The sequence below is a fragment of the Colletotrichum fructicola genome, assembly GCF_000319635.2.
Source record: "Colletotrichum fructicola Nara gc5 chromosome Unknown KSG_Nara_v1_contig05, whole genome shotgun sequence".
Classification (NCBI taxonomy): Eukaryota; Fungi; Ascomycota; class Sordariomycetes; order Glomerellales; family Glomerellaceae; genus Colletotrichum; species Colletotrichum fructicola.
Window position 1 is genome coordinate 4476476 of NW_027094055.1, and position 17475 is coordinate 4493950.

Below are 17475 nucleotides of genomic sequence, written 5' to 3' on the forward strand. Positions count from 1 at the left end.
AGCAGTCGAAACCTGGGACATCGTACTTCTATGAAATTAGACGGAAATCGGTTGTTAGACGTGATTCCCTTCACGTTGAATCGACCAACCATCCGGCATGTAGTGATCCCTTGTCTGTAATGGGCCGCGTTAGCCCAAATGCCCCTCATTCAAACAACCCCCCGCATTGGAACGACGTTGAATTTCCTCATCTTCAAAGCAGTGTAGCCAAAACTCCACAGCTTCAACGGTCTAATGAAAGATAAACCGGTCTCGGGCCTTCTCCCACACATGACCTCAAAGGTCCGGGTTCAACTGACCAATAAGATCACTTACAACTAAACCCCCCTTCAAATGCAACGCATCCTGAATCGCCAAGCCCCACGGGCACTAGCGGATAACCGATAAAATGCGGTCCTTCAAGGCACCCTGGGCCGACTACTTCTCGAATGTGGGCAGCACTCCGTACCATATTATCACGGCACTGAGTGCTCCATGCAGGTGGGGGGCTGTCACGGCTGAAGGAGGCGTAGGAGCATTCAAGACCGCGCATGTGGGCTGCTGTAGTGCATCAGAAGAGGGGAGAATGGAGGGGGGGTTGTTTATCAAACAACTATTTGTATCTGTTATATAGCGCCTTCATGCTCTGTCAAGGCCTTCATATCCCGTTCTTGCCCTTGCCGGTTATTTGGGTGTTCTGCTAGGCTTTCGACGATCAAGTCGGACTCACGCCACAATGCTGTCCGCAGAATGGTTCATGCCGCCGCAGGCACTGGTGCCGGCGGTGGTCCTGATCATATACCTAGTCTACAACTACTTGATCTTTCCAACCCCTCGTTCAATCGCCAAATTGAGATTCCTCAACGTCGAGCCCGGTACATGGGCGCCGTATCATCGGGCACTCTACCGCAACACCTTGGACTTGAAAAAGACGCTTCGCCTGCACCACACACAACACAAGAATGAGACGGTCCGCGTCCCCATCCTGGGCCCGGGCCAAAACAAGCTGATCCTGCTGCCCTCTGCCGAAAGAAAATGGCTCGTGGATCAGCCCGACTCCATCGTGAGCATGCACGACCAGACCATCAACCACTTCCAATGGGATCTTGGCACCATTTATCCCACTCGGGATCACAACCAGGTGACCATCCACATCATAGCCACCAAGCTCACCCGGGAGATCGGCAACCTGATTCCAGCCCTCTCGGACGAGCTTGACCTCGCCCTGGCGAAGCACTGGGGCGACGAAGACGACGGCGAGTGGAAGGAGGTGGGCGTTTACGACACGCTGAGACCCATCATCAGCCAGGCAATCAACCGCATCTTCATCGGGAAGAGACATTGCCGAAACGAAGAGGTGCTCGAAACCGGCTTCTCGTACGCAAAGGTCATTCCTCTCGAGGCGAACCTGCTCTGGCTGCTTCCGACCCCGCTGCGTCGTCTCCTGGCGCCTCTGCTTACCTTGCCATCCCGCTGGTGCGAGAGGAAATGGTTCAGGCTCACAATCGACGAGGTTCGCAGACGGTTGGAGGCCAGAGGCCATCCGCAACAACACGGCACGGGATCCGCGACTGCTGGCTGGCAAGACGATGAAGAAGCAGACGAACCCGACCTGCTGAGCTGGTACATTGCGTACGGAGAATCCCAGGGCGACCCGTACCTCCTGGACCCGGAAGTCCTCTCGGCGCGCATCTTACTCCTCAACGCCTTCGCGCTGCACACCAACGTCTTCGCCATCGTGCACATGATCCTCGACATTGTCGGTTCCGGCGCCGAACAGGGTCCAAAGATTGTGGCCCAGCTCCGTCAGGAAATCAACGAGGTCCGCGCCGCCGACGGCGGGCAGCAGCAAGGGTGGGACAAACGATCGCTGGCCCGGCTCGAGCGGATGGACAGCAGCTTCCGGGAAAGCCAGCGCGTCAACACCATCTTGAGCCTGGGCCCGCTGCGCATCGTGGGCAAGGACGGCGTCACGACCCCTTCCGGCGTCCAGATCCCGCGCGGCTACCAAGTCGGAATCCCGGCGTACTCGATTCACTTTGATACTGACATCTACGGGCCGGACGCGGAGGCTTTCAACCCGTTTCGCTTCTACGATAAGCGAAAGGATGCGCGAGGGGCCGGTGACAACATCAAAGGAGCGAGGCAGGCATGGGCCACCACGTCAGCCGACTACTTGTCCTTTGGGGCCGGGCTAAACAGCTGTCCCGGACGTTTCTTTGCCTCTGGGATGTTAAAGGTGCTGATGGCCAATATCCTGCTCAAATATGACTTTGAGTTCCAAGAAAAGAGAGCAGAGAATCTATGGTTTGGAACAAACCACATACCGCCGCTCAAGGCAAAGATTAGAATCAGGAGGAGACAGTGAGTTTGCAAGACCAGACTAGCAAAGTCTATTTTCCGCAATACTACATAGTACATCCTACGCGTACACGCCCGACCCAACCAGGACCTTAGTGTAACGGGCTAGAGCCCGGCCGAGATCTCCGGCTTTGCCGGAGCAGCTACCGAGATCCGGCTCCGCCGGATCCACTATTCTGCTGTAGCACACCGCCTAGCCCCGGTCTGCATCACTGCTGCTAGGCGCCTATCCCTGTAAAGTCCTTTCCTCCTTCTTCAGCTTAGAATAGTCAATCGACGGCACCTCTACGTTGAACAAGCCTAGGGGCCAGCCCCTTACATATTCTAAGCTCGACAACAAAAGACGCTATACGAAACCTCACGAGAGCGATATGACGATTCGCTAGAGGGTAGTGCAAACGAGAAGACGCTATACGGAACCTCACGAGAGCGACACGACGATTCGCTAGAGGGTAGCGCAACGAGAAGACGCTATATGGAACCTCACGAGAGCGGCACGATGGATCCGCCAGAGGGTAGCGTAAACGACGCGATGAATGCTGAGATTGATCGCCGGATCAACGAAGCGGTCAACGCAAGCGTCCGTCCTCTTCAGGACCAGATGGCCCAGCAGACGGCCCAGATGACGCAGCTCTTGACAGCTCTGAATGGGCTTATGTCAACGGATAGAGCAACCCCTACGCCGCTTGCGAGCAGCGTAACGACCCCGTCCACAGCCGATACAACTATACAGGCAACGAGCGACGGTATAACGATGGCAGCTAGAGGGCGGAGGAAACATCAAATACCAAACCCACCAAAGTTTAGCGGCATACGTAAAGATTTCCAACGTTGGTTCCTAGAGATGAAGGGAAAGATACGAAGAGATAGGGAAGCTTTCGACTGTGATGCCGATATATTCGCATACATCTACGCAAGGCTGGAAGGCACAGCTCAAACCATGGCGTCACCCTACTACGCTCAAGGCGGAGCAGATGGAGCGGAATCCTCCGATCAGTTTATGCAATACCTTGAGACTCGCTATGGAGATCCCAATGCAGAAGCCAGGGCACTGGATAGGCTACGTACTATCCGACAGAAGGAAAACGAAAGCTTTGCTACATTCCTCCCAAAGTTTGAGAAGGAGTTAGCAGAAGGTGGAGGAGGACACTGGGCAGACGCAGTCAGAATCAACTATCTGAAAGGAGCCCTGAACTCCACTCTGCGGGACCGTCTAATTAGTGTAATCGATCCCCCGAAAACCTACCCAGAATACGCCCGGGTCCTTATGATAATAGGGTCAGGGCTAGATAGTAGGACCTACCAGGAACGTCACGAACGACGACGATACCGAGATGCCGATGGGGACACCCTCATGGCTGGAGTCAGCCGGACTAAGGAGCCCAGAAGAGCCGCAAAGTCACAGCGCTACCGCAGCGACTCTTCCTCATCAGAAGACAACATAAGGCCCCAGAAAGATAACCGTAAATGCTATAACTGCAATAAGATCGGCCATATTGCTACACGGTGCCCTAAGCCAAGACGTTCAGGGCCTAAGAAGGTCAAGAAGGTTGAGAAAGCTAAGAGGCGAGAGGAGAGCAGCGATAGTAATGCTATAGAGGAGCTAGGAAGCTCTGAAGCTGAAGAGAGCTCGGGAAAAGAGTAACTCTAACGCGAAGTCGGGCGTTAGAGGCCAAGCCTAGTGACATTACAGAATGGAAGCAGTTCAAGCATCACATGAGCAGCAAATCAGCAGTGATCACTACCCGCATACACAAGGGCACTCAAGCAGACGCCCTAGTAGACACTGGGTGCGATCTATACTCCCTTATCGACCACGACCTCGCCCGTAAGCTCCGCCTACCGGTAGTAGACCGCTCTGAGCGGCTGCTAGGCAGCTTTAGCGACGCTACAGGCGCTACAAAAGCAACAGGTGTAGTTGTCTTCAACCTAGAGCTGTGTGGTTATGATGAGAAGATCTTTGCATATACCGTACGTAGCCTTGGTGACGACCTGTTCCTAGGGAAGCCTTGGATGGAGAGGAACCGTATTCTATACGATGCCGCTGCACAACGGATACGGCATAGGAGGGGTGGCGTAGACCTACGCTTAAAAGGCGAAGAAGAACCAGATCGAGTAAGGGAGATCAGAGCCGCGCGTCTCCTTCCAGGAGCTCCTTTCACTGCACTCTATAGGAGAGCACAACGAGACACCAAACGAACTGCAGGATACGAAGTCCGAGCCATCAGCCTAGCAGATATACAGAAGGCCCTTACGAAGAAGACTGAGAAGGCAGATCTAAAGGCCCTCCTTCCGCCAGCTATACTAGCTGAGTTCCACAAGCTGTTCCAACCTGACGAAGCCGCCAACCTTCCACCACATCGTCCTGGGGTCGACCATAAGATCCCTATCAAACAGGATAGTAGTGGTAATGAGACTGTACTACCATGGGGGCCGCTCTATAGCATGTCACGAGAAGAACTCCTCGTCCTCCGTAAGACCCTACGAGACCTACTGGATAAAGGCTTTATCCGCGCCAGCAGCTCAGAGGCATCAGCACCAGTACTGTTCGTACGTAAACCAGGGGGAGGGATACGCTTTTGTGTTGACTACCGCGCCCTTAATGAACTCACTAAGCGCGACCGATACCCTCTCCCCTTAATCCAAGAGACACTACGCACTGTTAGTGCTGCTAAGTGGTTCACGAAACTGGATGTGGTTGCAGCGTTCCATAAGATACGAATTGCTGAAGGAGAGGAGCATAAGACGGCCTTCAGGACAAGATATGGGCTATTCGAATGGCTAGTTGTACCCTTTGGGCTTACAGGAGCCCCCGCTACATTTCAACGATATATCAACGGAGTGCTTCGAGAGTACCTAGACGATTTCGCTACGGCATATATGGACGACGTACTGATCTACTCAAACGGCTCACGGCAAGACCACGAAGCAAAGGTTAAGCTAGTACTACGGAAGCTTGCTCTTGCAGGGCTCCGGCTAGACCCTCATAAGTGTGCGTTCTCTGTGAAGACAGTCAAGTACCTAGGGTTCATTATCACCGCAGGAGTAGGCATCTCCTGCGATCCTGAGAAGCTGAAGGCAATCAAGGAATGGGCTGCGCCAAAGACGGTTAAGGGAGTTAGAAGCTTCCTAGGGTTTGCAAACTACTATCGGATCTTCATCCCAGCATACTCAGAGATTGCTGGACCCCTTATATCTCTTACAAAGAAGGGCGTCCTATTCCACTGGGGTAAAGAGCAGGAAGTAGCATTCCAGGAGCTTAAGAGGATCTTTGCAGCCAAGCCTATCCTACATCAACTAGACCCTGAGCGTACAACCTACGTTGAGGCTGACTGCTCAGGCTTCGCCCTTGGAGGAGTACTGTCACAAGAAGATGAGCATGGGAGACGTCACGCAGTAGCATACCACTCGCAGCGGCTGAATGCCGCCCAGTTCAACTACCCAATCCACGATAAGGAGATGCTAGCTATTATTAGCTGCCTACGAGCATGGAGAGCGGAACTGCAGAGCGTCAATAAGTTCAAGGTTCTATCTGATCATAAGAACCTGAAGTACTTCATGACAAAGCAGAGGCTCACAGAACGACAAAGCCGATGGGCAGAGGAGCTGTCTCAGTACAACTTCGAGATACAGTACCGGCCAGGAAGTGAAGCAGTAGTGCCAGACGCACTCTCTAGACGCGAACAAGACGTACCTACGTCTCTAGAGGACGAGCGCGAACAAGGCCGGATTCTCCAGCTTCTTCCCGAAGTAGCCCTTACCTCAACGCGTACACGACGCGTAGAGGCAGCCCCATCAGTGCTTGTGTTCACCGACGATAAGGAACTACAGCAACTCTGGGACCAGACCCAAGGGCAAGACCAAGTCTACCAGCAGGCATATAATGCTGTGAAACAACGAGAAAGAAGCTTCCCTCCTAGCCTCAAGCTAAAGGTCCAGATTGCTGAGTGTGAGATCGATAATGGCAACCGACTACTATTCAGAGACCGGATCTGGGTACCAGGTAGCGAAGACCTAGATAGCGAGGCGAACACACTACGTACTCGTATCGTTCAAAGCAGCCACGACTCAGTACTTAGTGGCCACCCTGGTAGAGATAATACCCTCGCGTTAGTCAGTAGGCGCTTCTACTGGCCTGGCCAGTCACAGCTAGTACGACGCTTCTGCCGCAATTGCGATGGCTGCGGGCGAAGCCACATCTGGAGAGAGCATCGAAAAGGACTTCTGAAACCTCTACCAATACCGCAGCGTATACGAAGCGACCTCGCTATGGATTTCATTACCGACCTTCCCCTTACGGATAAGGGTGAGCGATACCTTTGGGTAATTATCGACCGGCTAGGAAAAGGCGTAACCCTTGAAGCTATGGAAAGTATGGAAGCTGAAGCCTGCGCTGAACGATTCCTGAGCTGCCACTTCCGCTTCCACGGCGTCCCTACTTCAATCGTGAGCGACAGAGGAAGCAACTGGACGAGCCGCTTCTGGCGGCAATTCTGCAAGCTTTTAGGAATAGAACAGCGGCTCAGTACTGCCTATCACCCACAGACTGATGGCGGCCCAGAAAGGATGAACCAAGAGATCCAGGCCTACCTACGCAATTACATTACCTACTCGCAGAAGGATTGGGCGAATAACCTCCCAGCAGCTCAACTAGCGCTCTGCAGCCGCGATAGCAGCGCTATAGGCATGAGCAGCTTCTTCTTAGAACACGGATACCACCCAGAGCCTGTCCGGGTTCAAGAGGCAGACCCAGAAGACCATGGGGGCCGTCGCGAGGACCTGGCACGCAAGTTGGTAACAAGGCTCCAGGACGTGATGGATATGGCACGGTCGACCCTTGCCTCAACGCAGCAACGCTATGAGGAGCTGGCTAACAGGAAGCGCCAGCCTACGGAGAGACTAGAAGCAGGCGACAAAGTCTGGCTTCACATGGGCCACTACAGGTCTCCTAGGCCATGCAAGAAACTGGATTGGTTGCACCATAAGTATACCGTTACGAAGGTTATCTCACCATACGTGGTAGAGCTTAACGTGCCAACGGCTATATACCCACGCTTCCACGTGGATACCCTGAAGCGTGCAGGTAACGACCCTTTACCTGGGCAAACGCTAGACGACGAGCAGCCGCCCCCAATTATAGATGACGAAGGCGAGGAGACCTGGAATGTAGAGAGTATCGACGCCGCCGCCTGGAAGCGTCGAGGGCGTGGGAGACGCCGTGAAGTGCTGGTTAAGTGGGAAGGATACGCAGAGAGAACCTGGGAGCCTATCGAGACGCTCCAGGGGACGGAAGCGATGGAGGCTTACGAACAACGTTACGGCCCTGCGATGAAGCACGACGGAGACCCAGCTCTAGCGCCACGGACGCGCCGCCGGAGGGGAGCGGGGAGGTAATGTAACGGGCTAGAGCCCGGCCGAGATCTCCGGCTTTGCCGGAGCAGCTACCGAGATCCGGCTCCGCCGGATCCACTATTCTGCTGTAGCACACCGCCTAGCCCCGGTCTGCATCACTGCTGCTAGGCGCCTATCCCTGTAAAGTCCTTTCCTCCTTCTTCAGCTTAGAATAGTCAATCGACGGCACCTCTACGTTGAACAAGCCTAGGGGCCAGCCCCTTACACTTAGACGCAGTTCCACAAGTCCATCTCCTTCCAGTTTCACCCACTGAAATTTAAATGACAGCGGTCTATGGAAACATTCAGGCATGGACGATGGATACCATTATCTTGACGTCTTCCAAGACGTACGAAGTACACATGGATTGCTAGGCAGGGGTAGGCCTGCCAAGTCTCCCGGACTCCCCAGAGTCCAGATTAATCCATGCAGCTTGATTCCCCGTTTTCCTGCTTGGGAAACTCCAAATTCCCTCCCCACGGGCAACATCTCCCGACGGGATAAGCCATGAATCATGTCATCCTCCGCTCTGCTGTACTTGTCCTGTCACACGTGGTCTTGCGATGTGGGCTTTCTGACTCTCTAATCCACCGTATGGAGCGGCAAATGCGCTTGCGGTCAAACAGCCGCTTATTTCGCTGTTTTTCTTCATTCGGTTTTTCGGCAGTCTCGTATGTAACCTGTATCCTTGTAGTTTGCTATCACGAATGAGACCATGGTGGATCACAGGGTAAGGGCTGAATGCTGGGGGCATTCTGGCAATCGAACACCCCCTGCAGACTCGAGTCAAGTCCGTTCCTCAGTGCAAGGCGAGAGAATACATGGGTACTGGGTAATAGGTCTTATGTCCTAGGGTCGCCATTCCCTGCCGTAAGGTTTTATTTGCCATCGCGGCACAGGCAAACAAGCTGATTCAAGTGTAGTACTCTAACTTGTCGTGTATGAGTTATAAGCTTAAAACCTTGATACCTTTGGATTGCTTGGCAACTACCATCCTCAAAAGCAACAAAGTCTTTTCGAAATATTGGTCTTGCCAGTGTCTAAAGATGCCTATACGAATTTTATGTCTGCACGGCAGGGGTTCCAACACCGAGGTGGGCGATTTTCATTTGTTTGGCAGCGCAGAAACTACACCACCAGTGAATGACTAATGCTTCGTCGTCCTTGTAGATTTTCCGGATGCAGACGGCTGGCATACGAAGCTTGCTGGAGCCAGAATACGAGTTTGAATTTGTAGAGGGCCGATGGCCCCATTTGGAGGGGAACTGGTCTCTGCACACAGTCGACTTTTCAAAGTCAAATGTAAGCATTCGGGGCTCAATCTGATTGAGGCGCTGGGCCTGAAAGTCTTGCCAATTTTTCTGCTTGCCAAAATGCCTACCTTGATCTGGCCTCAGAAAAGAAGACATTGCTAACAACTACCGTGATAACTTGCGCTTTAGCTGTATGGATTTTACAACATGCTGGACATCGATGACATTCTAGCCACTGAGAGCGAGCTGCGTCAAGTGATAGAGGACCATGGTCCTTTCGATGGGTTGCTGGGATACTCGTAAGTCGGCGGAAACTCTCTATTCATCCAAAGAGATGGATCGGAATGATGACACCATCGCAATTGGTGCTCTCGCCCATGGGAAAAGTCTAACTTGAACCAGCCAGGGTGGATCAATGGCTGCTCAAATCGCCATCCGACTTCTAATGGAGAACCCATACGCCACACCACAGGAGTTACCGATCAAGTTCCTGGTGCTCATCAACAGCGCCGTGCCGCCTTTCATCATGCCGTTGGATGAGCAAAAGGTCACGGACCTGCCGATTGAAGAGGCGCCAAAGCTGCGGATGCTGTTTGATGTCTTCAAAGCAGATCCTGCCGAACACCTGGACAAATTGCGGCCAGCGAAGCTCGCCAATGGCAGACAGGTACGCATATGAAGACTGGTCGACTTTAATCGGAATTCACGGTGCCGGCTGACGATATGAAAATCAACCTCTCCAGGCTCTCGTGAATAAAACGCACTACATGACGTTTTTTGACAACACTTGGGATGGCCACCCACTCTACATGCCATCGCTGCACATTACCGGCCTGGGCGATGCCCCCGAGTACGGCCAGCAGCTGTTTGACATTGCCGAACCCAGTGAAGCGGAGCAAATTAAGCATGTGTTTGGGCACGACTTCCCAAGAGGGCTGGATATGAACAAGACGATTGCTAGGGCGATAAGGGCGATGGCAGAGAAAGCTCTATAAGAGGATTGAAATGAGAACTTTCGCAGCATCATCCCATACATGTTACTAGAGTATATCCAGTATAAATCCAATATCACTCCACTTATATGCCTAATCGTGGACTGTATTCATTCACTCGCGGAGTTATTTGCAGCCAGGAGCCCAAACTCGGCAACCGTTGCCCCGGTACCATCGTCAGTCCAGCAGCCTGTAACCTCGAGTTTCGCAAATGCGCCACTCCAAACGGGCTTGGTGAGCGGGATGGTGGTAATGTTTCCTACATATTTCACCACCGGCGAGTCCGGGGCCCACGGCTTCGTGATGCTGATATCTTGATCCGCTAGTACCGTCTCGGACTCAAAATCCGAGCTATTCGAAACCGAAACCTTGACGTACTTTGGCGGCCGCATGGCAAAATCCAGTCGTATAGCCTCCAGAAGCCGCGGCGCCTGGGAAGCTCCCAGGTCCACTACAACAGCGGCCGTGGCATCACATGTATCGGGCTGCCAAAAGGTGCCTCCGTATCCGTCAGTGGCTGCAAACGCTAGCTCGCCATGCGACGAGGTTGCGCCGTGACATTGCAAGATGTTGCCCGGGACAGAAATCGCGGCATCATACAGCCTATTCTGTACTACAACCGTGTCATTGACGCGCAATAATACCGTCCGCGCGTTGGGATCGTCCACGTCTCGGCCGACGGTGATGGGCATGTCCTCCTTCCCGTACTGGTCGGGCACCAAACCGTCGAAATGAGACGCGTCGCGCCGCGTAATAACAGTATGCGTGCGATTCATGCGGAAGCTGACGACGGCGCCATTGTAATACTGGATGGGTGGCTTGAAACTCTGGAGCTGCGGAGGGAGGGACGGGTTTATCACCAAATTTCGCTGCGTAACACGCAAGCCGAGGAACCCCGCCGTGAATGTCTGCAGGAGGCCGCCGTGGCCGGTCAGGAACGGAAACGCTGGGTTGATGGCGTTCCCGGTCAGAGGATCCAGGACTCCGGGCTCGTCGTCTTGCTGTTCGGAATACTGGTACCAAGGACCGCGGATATAAGGCTGGAACGATTTGACTAGATATGTCCAGAACGCGCATCCCGAAGTGGCCAGGGAGTTGGCCGTGATGGCATACATGCTCCATGTCATGGCCGGGCCGTGCGGATCCGTACGGACTGCGTAAAAGTCCATCGCAGCTCGGTATTTGGCGAGCGAGAAATTCCGCTTGTAGTCGTAGGGATAATGGGACAAGATAACGTCTGCCTGCTTGGGGAAGACATCGTTGGTCATGCCCTGAAATTCAAGCACAACGCCGTCATCCGAAGTGGGTATTGACATGTGCTCGAGCTGGTCAAGCCAGTCGGTCTCGGGCGGGATGCCCCGTTCATGACGAGCCTCGGAGGCGAGTTGTAGGAGAGTGCTGACTGCAGTACTAGTAAATGAACCGTCTGCAATCCACATGTAGTATTCGTCGGCATCGGCCATCACGTCGATGCCCCAGACACCCGTGTCCTCTCGTCGTGTTAGTATATCGCTTAGGCCCAGGGCTACGCCGTCGATGACGTCCACAGCCCCGTGCTTTTCAAACCAATTCCTATCGCCGCTTGTGTTCCGGCCCATGGTCATGCTCAAGGCGATATCAGCATTGAGGTGGTACTGGTACATGATGCAGGGTGCAGACATGTTGTAACATTGCCCATATCGACCGCTTGTCCATGCATAGAGCATGCTACCAGCTTTCAGATTATGCCTCTTTGTGTTTTTGCGAGACTGGTCTGCCCGATTAATGCGATACAGCGCAAACTGTCTCGCCAACTTGGGGTGCACTCCTTGGATGGCGGGCGCCAGGAAAAGATCAGCGTCCCAGAAAATCTTGCCTCCGTATGTCTGGGAAACCAGGCCGCCGACGGAAAGAGAGTTGCACGCAATGCAAGTGCTTGGGCTCTCGTCACGTGTTGGGCTCCATGGGATGAGGCTCGTGTAAAGATAGTAAGCAGAGGAGATGGCTGTGATCTGCAAGGCTTTTACCACGTTGCCGCCGCTGTCTAATGGGAGCGATCCTGTCGCTGGATCTCTGAAGTCAGCCACAAAGTCCGCACTCATGAGCTTGCCCACTTCCGCGCTATGCTCCTCGCGTAAGACATGATATCCGCGCTTTATGGCAGATGACAAAACGTCCGAGACCACTGTCTCTGTGTCCGACCCATAGTGCTCTGTTGAGGCAATAGCTGCGTATTTGTAAATCGTTGCGGACTGTAAACCGGGTTGCACCCGATACCGCTGCGTTGAGGAAGCGTTTTCGGAGTCTGTGTAGGATGAGTTGGCTGAACCCGATGTTGCTGGGTTATCGAAGGCGGAAAAAAAGTCGCTGGAGTATTCGTCCTTGCTCTCAAGGCACAACAACTCGTTCCCAAGCGTCGACGACAGCACATGCGCCACGACATGGTCGACTGTGTTTGGTGAAACAGCAGAAAAGACCTGACTGCTGGCTTGGTTCACACCTTTCTTGACCGTTCTCGTGCGCAAAGCTGACTTGTGGTCTAGTGAATCGAGAATGTACACGCCGTCGAGGCCCTGCTCGCTGGATATGACCAGTTTCACAGCTGCTAGACGTCTTTCTACGAGCGAGGCCAAAGACTCGTAGGATACTCGAAATTTCCGGTCGTCTGCGCAGGTTGGAGGGCTCCAGACATACGACCATGTGAGTATTCCCGTCTTACTGGTAGTAGGGTATATCAGATTAGTGCCCATACTCTTCTGCTTCGTGGAACAGCCTGTGCGCACACGCTCACTTACAAAGACAGCGTCGACTCGAACTCGGTGATCTCAGATACGTCTACATCTCCATTGAGAACACTCCCACATGCTTCAACGAGCAGATCGGTAAAGTGAGGCACGCCGGAGATGAAACTCTCGCCCAGCTCCCCCGGCTCAAGTGTACTAGGCTTGCTGCCCCAAAAGCCCGTGACAGTGGCGAAAGTTGTTCGAGGGTTGCTGTAAGACGGCCATCCTTCAGAGTCATTTCGACGGCTACGCTCATAGAATGGCCCCAGAGAACCTTGGGCGAGGCCAAAATAGCTATTCAAGACATAGCATGTACGTATCAGCTCCCGTACACAGCACAACAGGAGCGAACTGCGCCGTCGACACCCATGATGTTGAAAGATTATAGTTTACATACCCGTTTGACTGTGGCAACCATGCAGTGAATACCCCTGGCAGTGGCTTGGTAGATTTCAGAGTCCATGCAGCATCATCCCAAGACACCCAATCCGCGTTGATGTCAAAGCTTGCGCTCGAGGTTGGTGCTCCTCTAGCTACGCGCAAGGTGCACACACATACTATGAGTAAGGCTGGGAGGTTCATGGCGGGCATTCGAGGTCTGACGAGTCCAGCATTGCAAGTCAAAGGTTGTGTGGATCCTGCCTATCTCTGATGAGTCGACCAGGTGAAAGTAGCGCCGAGGTGATGCATGAGAATCAGACGTCGATGGAGCTGGCGGCTGGGAGAATATAATAAGCGCGTTACGATTGTAGTGCCTATCCCATTCTATGTAATCCACCTCAACCCACTTCTCCTGTCACATCGGCCCATGGGGCATATGCTTCCCCCTCACCCCCTACGCCACGCGCGGGTTGCCAACGCCCCAATTCCAAGGCAAAGATTCCACACGAGCGAAGACAGATTTAAAGTTCGGGGGTTATGGGGCATGTGGGGAGTAGATGTGGTTCCCAGACCGACATTCTGAGGGACGTGCTATGTACACGTACATATTATTTGCGTACGTATACGAGTCAAGACAGTGCGCTAAGCTTGGAACCATGTTTCACGCAGAATGGGGCTCCGATTGTGGGAATATGCATCTAAGTGTTGTGAGTGTATAGAGTATTACTCGCAGGGGGGCCTAAAACTACCTATAGGAATGCAGCATTTCACACAATCTTCTGAGGACTGATTATGTCATATTTGTCACGAAGAAGAGACCTAACGTGTGATGTGTGTTCAATAAGTTCGCTGAACTTCATGGCGTCTCCTCTAGCTGAAGTTAGCCTTGTTTGAAATGTGTCGTTTTGAAGTCTTTCCAGCTCAACCAGCTCCTACGCGTTGAGTCCCGAGCTTTTTGCGTACGGAATTGCTTCTCTATGCATTAAATACGTGGTCAAAACTACGATGTTCATTCTTAAACGCCGGAAAACAAGGGGAAGTGGAAGGAAGAAACTTATTTTATCGGTGTTCCTCAATCATTCAATTCCTCGCATACTTACGAGCCAGCCACTTTTTGCATCTCGCGATATGAGAGGCTTAGCTGGAAACCCAGAATTGACACACCTGCATAGATGCAACATCTGCAGACAGACAAAGTAGACTAAGTTTTCATGAGAGAAGGTTTAACATGCGAGTGAAGGTTCCAACTCAGCAGAGAGGCATGGAGCCGCTACCCTTCGTCGCCGCATTCACAAGTATCGCGGGCGGTTGTCAGAGTGGCGCTGCATGTGTGGTTTGGTTTGAACTTGATACTGGGGATTTCATTGTGCCAGAGTACTATAATGAGTCAACCTTGGCGTCATTCCGGTGGGGACTCCGCCAGCGTTCGTGATCATATTGATCCCAGTGAAGGTTGTGCAGGTCAAAAGATTATTTTGCTGCAACATGCGGTCCCAAGCTGGAGGGCAGTCTGAAGCCTAAGATAAGGTTCTTGTGCTGACTGTCGTCAGACGTGGAGTCGGAACTCTACCTTAGTCTAATACTATGTTTAATGGTCATAGAATCCGGCACCTTGGGTATATTTTGCTCATTCTTCAAGTCTGGAATCTCCTTAGACTTAATCAGGAATCTCCCAGTTGAGCTACAACCCGGCAGATCACCTCAGGTGAGCATGTCCATAGGATGTCTTCAATATAATAAAACATACACTGATAACAAGAAGAACACATCACTATGCAATACACCTATTCGCAGTAATCCCAGAAATCGACGAGTTCGATTTCAAAATTGTCACAAAATATGACGCACGCAAACTCTTCAAGAAACATTCAATTCAATTGGCCCGAGGATGACACTTCTGTCGGGTCAGCGACTCCCTTGGAATCTGTCGACCAAGCAAGCTCATTATCGCAAGACAGATGCCAAATGCCAATCCGCGAGAAGTCGAAAAAATGTCTCATATCCCGTCCCCAGGTGATGGTCAACGTTTTCAACAACGGGGGCCCTAGTTCGGGTGGCTCCTGCGCAAGCGGTTCAGGAAAAGATAGCTCGGGAACGGACGATGCAGCCTCCATTCAACCTGGAAACAGCGGGAACGACGAGAACGTCATAAGTAGGCTAACAAGTCAACTAGCCGCTTTGTCGCAGAAAGTTGAGCAACTTTCCTTACAAACGTCAGAACGGGGACTTGTGGTTGAAAGCGGAAACTGGGATTGTGTGAAAGCACCATATGACATCTCCGGCAGGCTCAAACCACGTAAGCCTAATGAGTCGTCGCGACAGCGGGTGAACTTCACCAGAAGGTTCAAGTCGATTCCGTTGGTCACAGTGAGCCTGTGTTCTTTGAATGTCTCTGGATGCTCAAAGTACATAATAGGACCGCTACCAATCAAAGTTGACTTGACGGGCTTTACTATTTTCTTCCGTATCTGGGCAGAGGGGCAATTATCTTGTGGGCTCTCATGGGTAGCGATAGGGGATTGATATTTATCCCACCGAGTGCCGCATTACGCCAGTACACCGGAGAGTCTCTGATTTTGGTCTCAATGAATGTCCTCATTTGCTAGGAAGGACGATCGATCACTTGGGACAATACGAATTGGATGCACCCCGCATACTTATTCACTGGTGTCGTATAGTTCTCGATGAGATAGTAAGAAAACAGAGAATTGCAGAACATGCTCGACGCGAAATCGTTCTCGACCGGAGTTAGGTGTGCTGCTCAAACGCAGCTTCCCCATTCTCTGTTAGTTCACCAATAGTTACCGTCGTAATCTTCCGTGATCACGTACTCGCCTGTATACTCAAATCGTGTGAGGCATTTTCATATTCAGTCGAGATCGTCTCGTCTAAATGCCATTACAGCATGATGATAGACGCAGATAAGCATTGTTTGGATCGACAAGGAGTTGAATAGCCGGATTAGAAACCGAAGTCATATCAATACTCTGCCCCAGGAGTTCTAAACCAATATCAAAAAATTAAGGAAAGAGCGCTCATTGAAACCGAACCCTACATTAGGTATTCGAGAGTTAGGCTGTATGGCTGGTAGTATACTCACAAGATTCATCCGTAATTTCCGCAGTCTCGGGCGACCTACCGCAGATAGCCAGTTTCATGCTATCATCTTAGGTGTCTATATGAAATCTTCCATCACTCAGGCTCGGGACACTTCCGCTCGGCTCGCTTGCGAACTCACAAGTAAAGATAGATATTAGAGCGATGATGTCCAAAAGCTGCGAGAGGGCATGTATGTCGATACGGCACCTTGGACTTTCTCGTACTCTACGGGCCTGACCTCACCCATACTAGAACCAGATTTGTGATGCATCTACCGAAAGCCCGGATGCCAATAGCGCTTGACAGGCGAGTCACGACAGTGACAGAAGGTTGCACTTATTTCAGCCCAAGGGATACTACAACGACCCGGAGGGACTAGAGACCTTTCAAGCACCTCAAATTCTATCGACCAGGTGGTTGGGTGACTGCGAAAGAGCGTTTGAGCCACGGTTACGGGCTGTTTTCAAAATAACACCACAGAGCCGGTGCAAGCATAATTGATAGGAGTGGCTATTGCTTTCTGCTAAGTCACCCCTATTTCATCGCCGAAGAAGATGTTCAGCTATTTCAATCTGATCGGGTTCCTGTACGGACTCCGACGATGTTAGAAGCTTGTCCAGGGTTGCACTTGCCAAGTTCCCCGCGTATCGCATTCCCTGTCGAGAAGATGGGGAAGAGCCGACATTAGCAACACCAAGGAATTTCGCCTTGCTGCTCGTTCATAAACCGTCTTCTTCACACACGATGCAAGCAACAAGACGATTCATTGCTAATCTAACAGTCTGAGCAGTCTCGGCAGGTGGCGCTGTAGCTGTCGTGTTTCATCTCCAGCTATGCGCGACTCATGAGAGCACTTTTATGATAGACATACTTAGTTTTAGTTCCGTAGGTAGCAATTCTTGATCTATCATAAAACGAGCTGCCATTGGCATTTTTGGGGCTTGATTGAAAGTATGGCTACCTATGTGGAGCCGAGACCTTCGACTATCCGGGGAGCTACGGAAACCAAGCCCCAAAGCATTCCACGATTAGGCCGGGGCAAATACCCACTCCCCCGGCCAAGACATGTTGCAGAAAATCGATTACGTACTCGGCAGTTCGGTTAAGCATACCCTGCGCCTTGCTAACGAATTATGTGGCAAGTTCAGTTCAGCTTTTCTGGATGGCGTACTTTCTGGGACTTTCGCACACTCTCTCGTCAGCAACAACGTTGCATTCGCATCACTTAGAGAAACGGCAACACTGGAAATGACAAG

The 17475-nt window shown here is 52.1% G+C and overlaps 4 protein-coding genes across 4 annotated transcripts; 3 read left to right on the forward strand and 1 right to left on the reverse strand.

Moving 5' to 3' along the window:
- Positions 1 to 715: 715 nt before the first annotated feature.
- On the forward strand, positions 716 to 2347 carry gloP-0 (Cytochrome P450 monooxygenase gloP; the record flags this gene model as incomplete). The annotated part of the gene is made up of 1 exon (XM_032034775.1): positions 716 to 2347. The coding sequence occupies one exon, from the start codon at positions 716 to 718 to the stop codon at positions 2345 to 2347; it is 1632 nt and encodes a 543-aa protein (XP_031886184.1).
- A 1709-nt stretch (positions 2348 to 4056) lies between these two features.
- Positions 4057 to 7734, forward strand: Tf2-6-0 (Transposon Tf2-6 polyprotein; the record flags this gene model as incomplete). Its single annotated transcript, XM_066152245.1, has 1 exon — positions 4057 to 7734. The coding sequence occupies one exon, from the start codon at positions 4057 to 4059 to the stop codon at positions 7732 to 7734; it is 3678 nt and encodes a 1225-aa protein (XP_066008573.1).
- Positions 7735 to 8778: 1044 nt separating this feature from the next.
- FUB4-0 (Hydrolase FUB4) lies at positions 8779 to 9980 on the forward strand (the record flags this gene model as incomplete). The annotated part of the gene is made up of 5 exons (XM_032034776.2): positions 8779 to 8826; positions 8903 to 9034; positions 9175 to 9284; positions 9388 to 9652; positions 9729 to 9980. The coding sequence occupies 5 exons, from the start codon at positions 8779 to 8781 to the stop codon at positions 9978 to 9980; spliced, it is 807 nt and encodes a 268-aa protein (XP_031886088.2).
- A 107-nt stretch (positions 9981 to 10087) lies between these two features.
- On the reverse strand, positions 10088 to 13109 carry treA (Acid trehalase; the record flags this gene model as incomplete). The annotated part of the gene is made up of 3 exons (XM_066152246.1): positions 10088 to 12674; positions 12752 to 13033; positions 13072 to 13109. 3 exons carry the CDS (start codon positions 13107 to 13109, stop codon positions 10088 to 10090), a joined length of 2907 nt encoding a protein of 968 aa, XP_066008459.1.
- Positions 13110 to 17475: the final 4366 nt, after the last annotated feature.